Here is a 12,787-nt window from a genome sequence, read left to right as displayed (position 1 = left end):
GAATGACAACCACCAACCAAATGCTACTACCACTATTACTACTACTATTACCCGCAATCCTAGGGAGTTTAAATCATCAGGACCACGATAAGTTCAGACACCAGGACAAAAATGGCAAGTCAGACGCCGGGTGCTCATAAGAGCTGCAGCACTACCTCCGCCTAGGCGATGGCGCTAGAGGCTAGTTCTCTACAGCTAGGGAAAATGAGCAATATGTCCCTCTGGGAACCAGAGGAAGAAATCAGCGAGTCGAGGAAAGGAAGTGGCGTTGGCAGCCACCTCGGCATCCTCCGGGGTGAAACGCCCGTCACTGTCTCAGCAAGTCCGGCCCTGGAGGGGCTCCCTCCGCTGATAGCACGGGCTGCTCCCTGCTGGCGGCCTGCGCATGGAGTCGAGAAGACGGAGAGCATCAGGCGGCCGGAGCTAAGCTGAGGTCAGAGGAGGATGAGGGGGAATACGGCCAGGAACTAGGGATGGGATCTCCCCTCCCCCTGCCCTCCATAAAGGAAAAAAGCCCGAGAGAACCGTGCAGGCGGGTTGCACACAGGAGGCTGAGGGGTGCAGCGTCCTGAGTTCGAGTCCCGGCTGTGGCACTTATCTACGCGTCCCGCGGCAAGTCACTTAATGTCCCTCAACTGCGGTTTTCCCATCTGCAAAATCAAGAGGGAGGGGAGTGTTTCTAGGGGTCCAGAGATCATCCGTCGATAAATTAATAGGGAAATCCATGAATTCTGGTGAAGCCTATTACTTTAATTGAATTTTTAAAAATTGTGATAACTATTAATAACTTTTTAATGCATTTATAGAAAAAAAAGTAGGGGTCTGTATAACCTTAACCCGCTGCCGTAGGGGTCCAGTCAGTTGACAAGTATTTATGTTGCTGACCATGTGTCAGGCGCTGTACGAAAGGCAGGGGTACAAAACGATTTTTTAAAAGGCTGTTCCCGGTCATGGGCGATTGGGGCAGGAGACTATGTGCAAACTGCTTTGCACAAATAAAATAATTTTTTTAAAAAAAATTAAAGTAATAAAAACAAACACGATAGAATAAATTGGAGATAGCTCGACATATCAATAAATAATTCTTAAAGGAAGGAAGACACTAAGATTAAAGAGAATTGGGAAAGGTTTCTTGCAGCAAGTAGCACTTTAATTGAAACATGAAGGAAGCCAGGAAAGCTAGGAGGCTGTGAGGAGGAAGAAAGTTCAAGTATAGGATGAGAGCCAGTGAAAATGCTAGAAGCTTGGAAATGGAGTGTTGGGTGTGAGGAAGAGCAAAGAAAAGCTCTGTGTTATTTGTGGCAGAGTATAATGGAGGGCAGCAGGTAAAAGAATGATGGAAAGGAAAGAAGGATTCAAGTGTAACTGATGATTTTATATTTAATTCTGCATGTCCTAGGAAGCTTCTGGGATTGAAGGAGGGGAAAAGGAGGTTGCCATATGCTTTAGAAACATCATTTTTACAATTGAGTGGAGGAGGGATTGAAGTGGAGAGATACTAGGCAGGACACCAATTAGAAGAAGACTATTGCAATAATTAAATCTTAAAGTTCATGAAAGAAAAAAAAATCAATGATTTCCTAAATTACTTAATCAGTCTAGTGATGGTATTTTTCCCATATGGTTCTTTGTTTATGATAAAGCTTTATTATCCACTTATGGTTTATTTTTTGTGTTTGTTTTTCTTCTTCTTCTTCTTTTTTTTTTTTTTTTTTGAGGTAATTGGGGGTGAGTTGCCCAGTGTCACACAGCTGATAAGTCTAATAATAATGTCTAAGGTGGGATTTGAACTCAGTTCCTTCTGACTTCAGGGTTGTCCACTGTGCCATCTAGTTTCCCGCCAGGTATAATTTAGTAGTTAAATCTTAGAGAATTGCTTGAAGCATATAGAAGTTAAGGGCTTTAGAGTACATTCCAAGTTTACTACTTCACAAGTCCAGGCTGTCTCTTTTTCGTATACTAGTTTTTTTTTTTTTTTTAATAGTTTTTTTTTATTTACAAGATATATGCATGGATAATTTTTCAGCTTGCAAAACCTTTTGTTCCAACTTTTCCCCTCCTTCCCCCCATCCCCTCCCCCAGATGGCAGGTAGACTAATACATGTTAAATATGTTGAAGTGTATGCCAAATACAATATATGAATACATGTCCAAACATTTTTTTGGTGCACAAGAAGAATCGGACTTTGAAATAGTGTACCATTAACCTGTGAAGGAAATCAAAAATTCAGGTGGACAAAAATAGAGGGATTGGGAATTCTATGTGGTTCACACTCATTTCTCTGAGTTTTTTCACTTGGTGTAGATGGTTTAATTCATTACTGGTCAATTGAAACTGATTTGTTTCATCTCATTGTTGAAGAAAGTCACGTCCATCAGAATTGATCATCTGTATGCTAGTTTCAAAAGACCCACTTATATAAATATCCTTAAAAATGTTTTGCACAATTTTACATATGCCTTTTTAAAGGGGGGGGGGTAGGGGATGGTGGGAAGGAGGGAAAAAAATCTGGAACTCAAAGTTTTAAAAACAAATATTTAAAAAATTATTTTATATGTAACTAGGGAAAATAAACTAGTTGGTATCATCCTCCACTGTCTCCTCCTTTATTTTGGTCTCCTATAAAAAGGAGGGAAGAGAAGAAGCATTTATAGAATACCTATTGTATGTCAGGTATGGTGCTAAGTGCTTTTAAAAAATGACAACAACAAATATCTCATTTGATCCTCACAAATTATCCTCATTTTAATCCCCATTTTACAATTGAGGAAAGTGAAGCAAGCAGACTTTAAGGGATTTGCCTAATATGATATAGGCAGTGTCTGAAGTCAGATTTTTGAACTCAGGTCTTCCTGATTCCAGACCCAGCCTGCCCCATCTACTGTGCTTCCAACTTGCTTCCTGATGATAATGATAGCCCTTCTTACCAAAGCCCTTACTTATAGCCTTACCAAGGCCAACCCCCCTATAAGTACCTTTGATTCTCCTCTTTTGTGTAACTTCTGGTAGATTGCCTCTGCAATCCAATTCCCTCTGATTCTTATTTTCAGTTTCTCCTCTGCTGCCTCTTTCTGGGCTGCCTAAAACAAACATTTCTAGATTTTCACCATCCTCAAAAAACTTGACCTCAAGATGTTTTCTTGTTTTTTTGTTGTTGTTTGCTTGTTTTTTTTTTTTTTTCTTTCTCATTTGTTTTCCTTTTTGATCTGATTTCTGATTTTCGTGGTAAATGTGGAGATATGTTTAGAGGAATTTCACTGAGACCGGACCTATATTGGATTGTTTGCTGTTTTGGGGAGGAGATCTGGGAGAAGGGAGGGAGAAAAACAGGGTTTTGCAGGGGTAAGTGTTGAGAACTATCGTTAAATATTTTTTTTAAAAAAGAAGAACTATCATTAAGGTAATAACAGAATATAACAGAAATAAAGATATTGCCTTGTATCTTTTCCTTTTGTACAATCACGCTAGAAAAAAACTATTTCTGCCCCTTGCCTCTGCTTTCTCTCCTCTCAGCTTCTCAGCCACAGAAGTGTGGCTTCTGACTTCATAATTTAACTGAAATAGCTCCCTCCAGAGTGATTGATAGTTGCTAAATTCAGTGGCTTATTTTCAGTCCTCATTCTGTTTGATGTCTCAGTATTGTTTAATACTATTACCTCTTCGCTTTCCTTCCTGGATCCTCTCTCCCCTCCTGGTTTTCATGGCCTCCTCTGGTATTTCCTTCTGTCTGTCTGACCACTCCTTGGTTTCTTATACTGAATCTTTATCTTTAGCTTTCCCATCCCAAACCTTTCTTTGCCTCTCTTCTAGCCTTCTTCTCTCCTTTAAGGATTTTTCCTTTAGATTTCCCTAATGGAATCTCAAACTCAACTTGTTCAAAACAGAACTTTCTGACTCACTCAAGATCCCCACTCCTCAACCCAATGTCAAACTTATTCCACTTCCTAATCTGGATATTTCAGTCAAGGGTCCTCTCATCCTTCCACTCATCCAGGTGCACATCCTCCTATTTTTCATTGTCACATCCAATCAGTTGCTGTGTCTCGTTGCTTCTCTCTTCCTAACAGTCCTATCTGTCCAGTTCTCTCCACTTCTCTGGCTCTAGTTTGAGCCCTAATCCCCTACTGCTTGAAGTATTGCAGTAGCTTCCTCATTAGCCTCTGAGGCTCTACTCTTTCTTCTCTATTCTGTCTCTCATAGATCTTACCAAAATGATATATTTCCTGAAGCATGGCCCTCCACTGTTCAGGAAGCTCTTATCATTTCTTGCTTATTGCATATAGTAAAAAATACAAAGTCCTCCATTTTGCATTTGAAACTTTTAATAAACTAACTATAGGCTCTTGTTTCTAGCTTGTTCCACAATCCTCCTTTCTTGTACACTGTCTTCCAGCCAAACAGTTTTGCATAGAAGCATTCAATTGGTTTTTGTGCTTTTTTCATAGACTGTCCCTTATGCTTGTAACACTTCCCCTTCATCTCTTCTGACTCGTTAGAGATTATTATACCATAAATTTAGAACCTGAAGGATCCTTAGAGATCAAGTCTAATCCCTTCATTTTCCAGATAAGGAAATTGGGACACTGAGAAATTAAATGACTTGCCTGGAATCAAACAGCTAGTAAGTGTCAGCAATAAAATTTTAGTTCTGGTATTCCTGACTTTGGTGGTGTTCACTATCTTCTCCATCACTTACTTAGCTGCTCTTGTTTCTTTACTTTTTAAGTATCACCACCTATATGAAACCTTTTCTGTTCTAACTGTTGGTACTCCCAGCTATTGGAAATTATTTTGTATTTATTTGTACACACATTTAAATATTTTACTTATGTTGTACATGATGATATCCCTTAGTAGTAAGCAAATTCTTTAAGAATAAAGTCTATTTTTTTCCTTTGTATCTTCAGAACCAGCATATATTTGCAGAGTAATAAATGCTTGTGGATTGTTTGAGTGATCCTATTGTGCTTTCTTATGTATGTTCTGTAGCATAAAGTTGTCATCGAGTGAATATTGTAATTTTGTGATTTACAATAAAAAAAATTTCAGGTGACCTAAGAATGGCAGCTGTTGTTAGAAAAGAACCAACCAACTACGATGTAGATGTCTGTGATATCCCTTCCTACGTGTCTGAATATGTAGAAAAGAAAGTTGGAAATGATCTTAAATCTTTAAAGAAACTTGGAAAACTGATAGAAGAGCTGACAGAAAATAAAGCACAATTAGAAGAACAGGTAAATATTAAACCATGCTTTTGTTGAAGTATAGAATTGATGAGTTCATTGCAATTTTTGTATAGAGTAAGCTAAAGATAGAAAAAACTGGCATTTTGGTTTCGGGATCAGGAGAATTAGGTAATGGTTGTATAACTTGCATTTTTAAGGACCCACCACTTATTATATATTCTGCAAAATAAAAGACAAAATTCCTACTTGAATGGCAGAATATAATTGGAAAAATGATGTTGGTAATGGCATTTATTAGAATTATTTTAAAGTGCTTTTATATTTAATTATATTGTCCCTTTTGCAAAGATTAAGAGATTTTCTTTTATGACTACCAAATTGTTTAAAAATAACATGTCCATATTCTTTCCGTGAACAATGCATATTCTTTCTAATGTACTGTTGCCTATAAAATGTATTTTTACTTGCAAAATAGGTGCAAGATTATCATTCTTAATCTTAATCTCTATATTTCCATAATATGGAAATCTTTAGTAAAGTTTTCAAAAATTAATTCTTGTTTTAATCTGTTCATTTGTAATGTTTAAATCTAATTGTCTTTCAAATAGAAATAAAGCCCCTCTTCTACTTTTAGCTGCATGACCTTGAGAAAATAAATGGACCCAGTTTCTCATCTGTAACATGAAGAGAGTTAGACTAAAGTATTGATAAATTTCTTACCAGTTCTCAATCCATACTTCTAAAAACCATTAACTCAGAGGGCCATTCTAAATATAGGAAGAACTTTTCTTTTCTTTTTGTAGAAGTTTTACAGTTTGCAGCCAGGGATGGCAAAACCAAAACAATGCCTTTTCTTTTCCCCTTTCTGTCTTGTTGAAGTTAGTGGGGGTAAGGAGGCTACACAAGCACTGTAGTGATGTGCAGCAGCACCTTTTTACTGATTTTCCTCTAGTCCTCTTTTATTCCCACATTTTATATATAAAAAAACTACAGTCCAGAGTGCGTGGTGTTACTGGTTCTGTATCACACAGAGAATTTACTTGAGTCTCACAATCCCTACATACAAAGCTTTCTCTAGAACCCCAAACTCTCTGTCCTTGTTCTATTTTTGGACAGCCACAGTTAAAGGGAAATGCTTCATAATGTTAAGGGTTAAAACATTAACATGATAAGATGTTTTAGATATGATAAAATCTGAGTAAAAGTTTGAAATTGAGTTTGGTATATATGGGTTATTTTTGTTTTCTAGCTCAGTATCATGTTATGATAATTTGAAATTGTATTATATTTTATACATAATAAAGAACTTAAAATATTTTGAATGTAAAAGTACGGATATTTTGGCATTAATCTCTATTTTTGTAAAAATTTTTTTGGTGTGGTTAGGTGCTTACAATTTCATCAGAAGTCCCTAAAAGAATTCAGAATGCCTTAAAAAATGCTGAAGATTCAAAGAAATTTCTTAGTCAGCTTCTAGAAAAAGAAACTCTTCTCTTTAGTTCAATCAACAACCATTTGTTGACAGCACAGCCATGGATGGATGATCTTGGAGTATCGATTAGCCAAATAGAAGAGATTGAGCGACATCTTGCCTATCTAAAATGGATTTCACAAATAGAGGAGCTAAGGTAAAATATGCTTTATTTATTACACCCTTAATTTATTATTTCATTGGAAGCTTCTATCTTGAACAGGATATTGGTAACATTAAACAAGCTAATTAGATTATAAAATCTTAATTCTTTTGGTTGTCATAAAAATAACTTAATTTTTTCATGCATTGTAAATGAATGCAAGTTTTTTTCTTGGAACTTTATTTCCATTTGGAAGAGAATTAAATTTAAATATTACAAATTATCTGATGTGGGAAAATTTTCCTTCATTGGGCATTTATTAAGGGCATGCTATAGTATGTACTAAGTGCCAGTGATGCAAAAGCAAAAATGAAATAGTCCCTTCCCTGAAAACCTTTATATTCTAATGTGGAAACAACATGCACTCATCTAGATAGATATAGAAATAATATAAATCTAATACAAGATAACCAGGTAGATTGTAGGAGGCAAGACCCCAACAGACAAAGGGCCCAAGAAAGACTTCATTTAGAAGTTATCATTTGAGCTGAATCTTGAAGGAAGCTTAAGAATTCTTGAGGTAGAAGCAAGGAAAAAATTTATTTTAAAGCATGATGGAGATACAAAGGCATGGAGAGGGGAGATGGAGCACTGTGTCTGAGGAATGAGCAGTAGGCCAGTGTGCTAGACTGGGAAGTCATAGTATGTAAGAACTTTAGAGAGCTAGGAAGGGGCCAAGTTGGGAAGAGTTTTAAATACCAGAAATCCTAGAGGTTATAAGGAAGCTTGGTTGTTGTTCATTTGTTTCAGTCATGTCTGACTTTTTGTGACCCTGTTTGGGGTTTTCTTGTCAAAGAAACTGGAAGGGTTTGCCATTTCCTTCCCTAAGTCATTTTATAGATGAGGAAACTGAGGCAAATAGGGTTAAATGGCTTTCCTAGAGTCACAGAGCTAGTAAGTGTCTGAGACCAGATTTGAACTTAGGTCCTCCTGACTTCATGCGTGTCACTCTAACCACTACGTAACTTACTTGCCATATAGGAAGCTACTGGAGTTCATTCAGTAGGGGAGTGACATGATTTTACATATGCTTCAGAAAAATCACTTTTGGAAATTGTATGGCGTATGGATTTTTTAAAAGGGAGAAACTTGAAATAGTGAAATTGATTAGGAGGCTATTGTAATTGTCCAGCAAAAGGCGATGAGGGTAAAAAGACTATATTGTGATCCACATTCAGTCTCCAGAGTCCTCTCTTTGGATGTAGATGGCTCTTTCCATCACAAATCTATTAGAATTGCCCTGAATCACCTCATTGTTGAAAAGAGCCAAGTCCATTTCAGTTGATCATCACACAATCTTGTTGCTATGTACAATGTTTTCTTGGTTCCATCACTTCACTCAGCATCAGTTCATGTAAATCTCTCCAAGTCTTTCTGAAATTAGCTCGCTGACAGTTCCTTATAGAACAATAATATTCCATTACAATCATATACCATAACTTATTCAGGCATTCCCCAACATCCACTCAATTTCCAGTTCTTTTACCACCACAGAAAGAGCTACTACAAACATTTTTGCTCATGTGAATCCTTTTCCCTTTTTTATGATCTCTTTGGGATATAGACCCAGTAGTAATATTACTGGATCAAAGGATATGCACAATTTGATAGCCCTTAGGACATAATTCCAAATTGCTCTCCAGAATGCTTATATCAGTTCACAACTCCACCAACAAAGCATTAGTATCCCAGTTTTTCTCTCCAATATTTTTCATTATCTTTTCCTGTCAGTTTAGCCAATCTGAGAGATATAAAATTGTCTTAATTTGCATTTCTTTAATCAATATACTTTAGAAGTATTATCTTGGAGACTGCATGGGGATCAAAGGATAATATTTTCACCTTGTTATTTTTGTTTGATTGCTTGGATTTTTTTTTCCTTTCTCCGTTTTTTTTTTTTTTTTACTTTTAATCTGATTTTTCTTGCAAAGCATGACAAATATGGAAATATGTTTAGAAAAGTTACACATGTTTTACCTATATTGGATTACTTGCTATCTTGGGGAGGGAGAGGAGAAAGAGAAGGAGAAAAATTTGGAACACAAGCTTTTGCAAAGATGAATGTTGAAAACCGTTTTTGTATGTCTTTTGAAAAATAAAATACCATATATATATATATAGAAGAATTGCACATGTTTAACATAATGGATTGCTTGCCATCTAGGGCGATGTAGGGAAAGGAAGAGAAAAAAAAATTGGAACACAAGGTTTTGTAGGGGTGACTGTTGAAAACTATATATATGTTTTGAAAATAAAAAAACTTTAAAAAAAGAAAAGACTTTTGTGGAAGTAACAATAACAAGATTTGGCAGTTAATTATATATGTGGAGTGAGAGCATAAAATCAAGGATAACATTAAGGTTGTAAATCTGGAAAGGTAGTGATATCCTCAGCAGAATTAGGAATGTTTGAGAGAAAGGTAAATTTCAGGGTTAGATGAGTTCTATTTTGGACATTTTGGATTTGAAATGCCTGAAGGGACAATAGCCAGTTGATGGTGTGGACTGGAGTTCTATAGAAAGATAAGAGCTAAATGTATAGATATGAGAATCATATGCAAAGATAATAATTAAGTCCAAAGGAGTTGATAAAGAGAGTATAGAAAGAGTAAAAGACACAATACAGTGCCAGAGCTTTTGGGCAGCCTTGTAATTAGGTTGTATGCTATGGAATCAGAGGAAACTTGGGAATGACAGAGAAGAATATTATGAAAACTGACAGAGAAAAGACTATCCAGAAGGAGAGCAGATAGTTATAACTTTTAAATGGTGAAGAGAAATCAGGAAGGATTAAGAAAAACTATGGGATTTGGCAATTTGATCATTGGTAATTTAGGAAAGAGCAGTTTTTGTTCAAAAGCCAGATTGTAAAAGGCTTAGTGATAAGAGGGAGAATGATTGTACATATGCCTTAGGAAAAAATCCTTTCTTTCAGGGGAAGTGGAAGCAGCTACTTTAAACACTTTTTCAGGGATCAGGGTTTTCTTTTTTTTAAGCAAACAGTGCTCAGTAATTAATTAAAATCTTTAATTTGTAATGATCTATTACAATTTATTTTTAGAAGTGGTTGATTAAAATGGAAATTAGAATGGTTTGTCTGAAATAAACAATAATTATAGCTGTGCATCAAGCTATGTTTAAAAGTATCTTCTGAATTTTGGTACAATGTATAAAAGAATAAAGATTGAAATTTTTGATTGACTATGTCATCTACCCAGGTCTTAGTGAGTGAATTGTTTGATTTGAGACCTACTACATGCTGTAGACAATGCTTTATGTCAGTTTTCTTGATCCTTTATCTTTTTCAACCCTACCCTTTATCCTGTCCTTTCTGCTGCAATTGCATCAGATTAATTAACGCTGCTTATACAGTTGCCAGGAGAATTACAATGTCTGGAAGGCTAAAGAAAAAGAAATCATCAAAGAGAAAAAACCCCAGCATTTCAGATGTAATAAAGTTAAAGTATACATTTTGTTTCAACTGAAAGGCTGTGTCAATGACTAAATTGCTCATGTTTTTCAAAAAAGAAGTTTATTTTATATAATTTTTATATAATCAATAAGCATGAATTAAAGTACCTACAATGTGTCTAGCCCTATGTTGTTCTCTAGATATATAACTACAAAGAATGAAACAATCCCTACTCACAAGGAAGTAACATTTTGATAGGGCCTACAGCAAGAAACATGCAGCACAAATAAAGTAGTTAAATATAGAATTGGTTTGGGGAAGGACACATATTTGGGAGAATCAGAGGCTTCATGCAGAAAATAATACTTGGTCTCTGTCCTAAGAGAAGTGAGACCTCTGTGAGGCAGGAGGAAGGTAGGAGTGTTTTATCATTCATACTTTAGAAGCATCAATGGTCATTTTGTTGGTCACAGTTCATAAAGTTTTTAAAGTTTTTTGTCTTTCCAGTGTTGTTATCGATAAATTGTTCTCCTGGTTCTGCCCATGTTATTGTTCATCAGTTTATAAAAGACTTCAAAACAGTGTTATAAAATTAATAATATAATTTTTTTCTTCGGCTTCTGCTTATTTTACTCTGCATCAGTTCACTTAAGTCATAAATCTTTTTGTACATATAGTACTTTAACCCATTTCTTTGATGTCTTTTGGGTATAGACTTAGCAGCGGTATGGCTAGGTCAGAGGGCACATACTATTTAGTAACTTTTTGTATATAATGCTTGTGATTCCAGAAGACTTAATAATATAAACTAAATTTTGAATATTACATTCTTTTTTAATTAATAGAGAATTCATTTATTTTAAAACTTGAGAATTTGAATTCAATAATAGATTGTATTGAATTTATGATTATCCTTGTGTCTCTGTTAGGTCTTCTTCTTTCTCGCTTTTTTTTTTGTTGTTGTTATCATTCTTGAGACACATAACCCTTTTTGCCTACATATGAATTTTGTTATCATTTTTTTCTAGTTCTACAAAATAATCCTTTGAGAGTTTGATTGCTATGATAGTGAATAAGTAAATTGCTTTAAGTAGTATTGACTGGTTTTACCCATGAGAAATTAATGTTTCAATTTTAATTTTAATTCAGTTTTCTTAATCCTTTACCTTTTGCGACCCTGTCCTCCATCTTGTCCTTGTTATTTATTGATGTCTGCTGCAATTACATCAGATCAATTAGCAGAATTTAGATAATCTCAGTTAAAATAATTTGAACAATAGATAGGAATGAGATATTTTGGAACCCTAATTAATTTGGGAACTAAGCAGCAGTTGCCTGGAAACCTCACTTAATTGAATACTACAGCAACAACAATCCAAACAAGTAGAGTAATGGAGCTATTATTGTAGAATCGTGCTATACAGTTATAAAGTTAGAGTTGAAAAGAAGCTTGTAGGTAATCTAGTACAACTTCATGGTTTTACAGATGAAGAAATGGTGTCCTGAAGAGATTGTGACTTGCCCAAGATCTCACAAGTTCTAAATGGCAGAACCAGGAATCAAATTTGACTCCAAATCCTGTGTTTATGTGACATAAAACCAGGGCATGCCAAATAGAGTAGGAAATAGGTTGCCTTTGTGATAAGATGAAACAATTTGTATTGCCGCAGTGCATAAAATTCTGCTTTTTTTTTTTTTAAAGCTTTTTGTTTTCAAAACACATTCATGGAAAATTTTCCAACACTGACCCTTGCAAAATCTTGTGTTCCAAATTTTCCCTCCCTTCTCCCCATCCCCTCCTCTAGATATCTGCATTGCTTTGATTAATAACATTGAAAATCTCTGCTAAAATGTAAGGAAGGGTAAAACATATTAAGATATTAGCACTATATCTGGAATTGGTAAGATTAGTTGGTTAATCACCTAATACAGTTCCAAAAGTTTAGCAGTTAGGTCAGGTAAGTTTTAATAGTGGAGAAAAGGGATAGTGACATTGGACAATGGGACAATGAAGAAAGAGATGTAGAACTGGAGGTTCAAGTAAGGAAGACCCTTTGTGGGAGGATGGGGAGAGAACTTTGGGTAGTACATGAGTATTGAATAGCAAAGGATGATAAGAGGTCACAGTCTTTCCTTAGATAGCAATAAACAATAAACAAATAAGCAGTGAGATTAGAGGAAAAGTAAATGTTGCCTATGTCATCATTTTGTTTGATCCAGATCTGTATTCAGTTTTATCTAAAATCAGTGAAAGAAAAAGCTTTTCTAATTTTAAGCAGTTTTCCTGTTTGGTTTTTTTTTTTAATTGTACTTTAATGTTTGCTTTCCAGTGATAATATTCAACAATATCTAATGACCAATAATGTACCAGAGGCAGCTACTACTTTAGTATCCATGGCACAGCTGGATATTAAACTTCAGGAATCATCATGTTCTCATCTCCTTAGTTTTGTTAGGTCCACTGTTAAATTCTGGCATAAAATCCTCAAGGACAAGCTAACATGGTAGGTAATATGCCTATGTTTAATATTATGGAGGGTTTATTTAGTTTTCTA

General features: G+C 35.4%; 1 protein-coding gene across 2 annotated transcripts in view; it reads left to right on the top strand.

The window, feature by feature from the left end:
- Positions 1–278: 278 nt before the first annotated feature.
- RINT1 (RAD50 interactor 1) overlaps positions 279–12,787 on the top strand; it is a 30,494-nt gene continuing 17,985 nt past the window's right edge. Inside the window, exons 1-4 of one of the 2 annotated variants that reach the window (XM_052000164.1) lie at positions 279–433; positions 5,051–5,235; positions 6,574–6,815; positions 12,563–12,736. In XM_052000164.1, coding sequence (XP_051856124.1) covers positions 5,062–5,235; positions 6,574–6,815; positions 12,563–12,736 — 590 coding nt within the window. In that variant the 5' untranslated portion in view covers positions 279–433; positions 5,051–5,061. Of the gene's footprint in view, positions 434–5,050; positions 5,236–6,573; positions 6,816–12,562; positions 12,737–12,787 lie in introns of those variants that run through there. The other variant, XM_052000165.1, reaches the window with a different exon arrangement.

The sequence above is a fragment of the Antechinus flavipes genome, chromosome 5 (assembly GCF_016432865.1).
Source record: "Antechinus flavipes isolate AdamAnt ecotype Samford, QLD, Australia chromosome 5, AdamAnt_v2, whole genome shotgun sequence".
In the NCBI taxonomy this organism is placed as follows: Eukaryota; Metazoa; Chordata; class Mammalia; order Dasyuromorphia; family Dasyuridae; genus Antechinus; species Antechinus flavipes.
The sequence above is the reverse complement of the archived record's forward strand: the minus strand, read 5'-3'. Positions and strand labels throughout refer to the sequence as shown.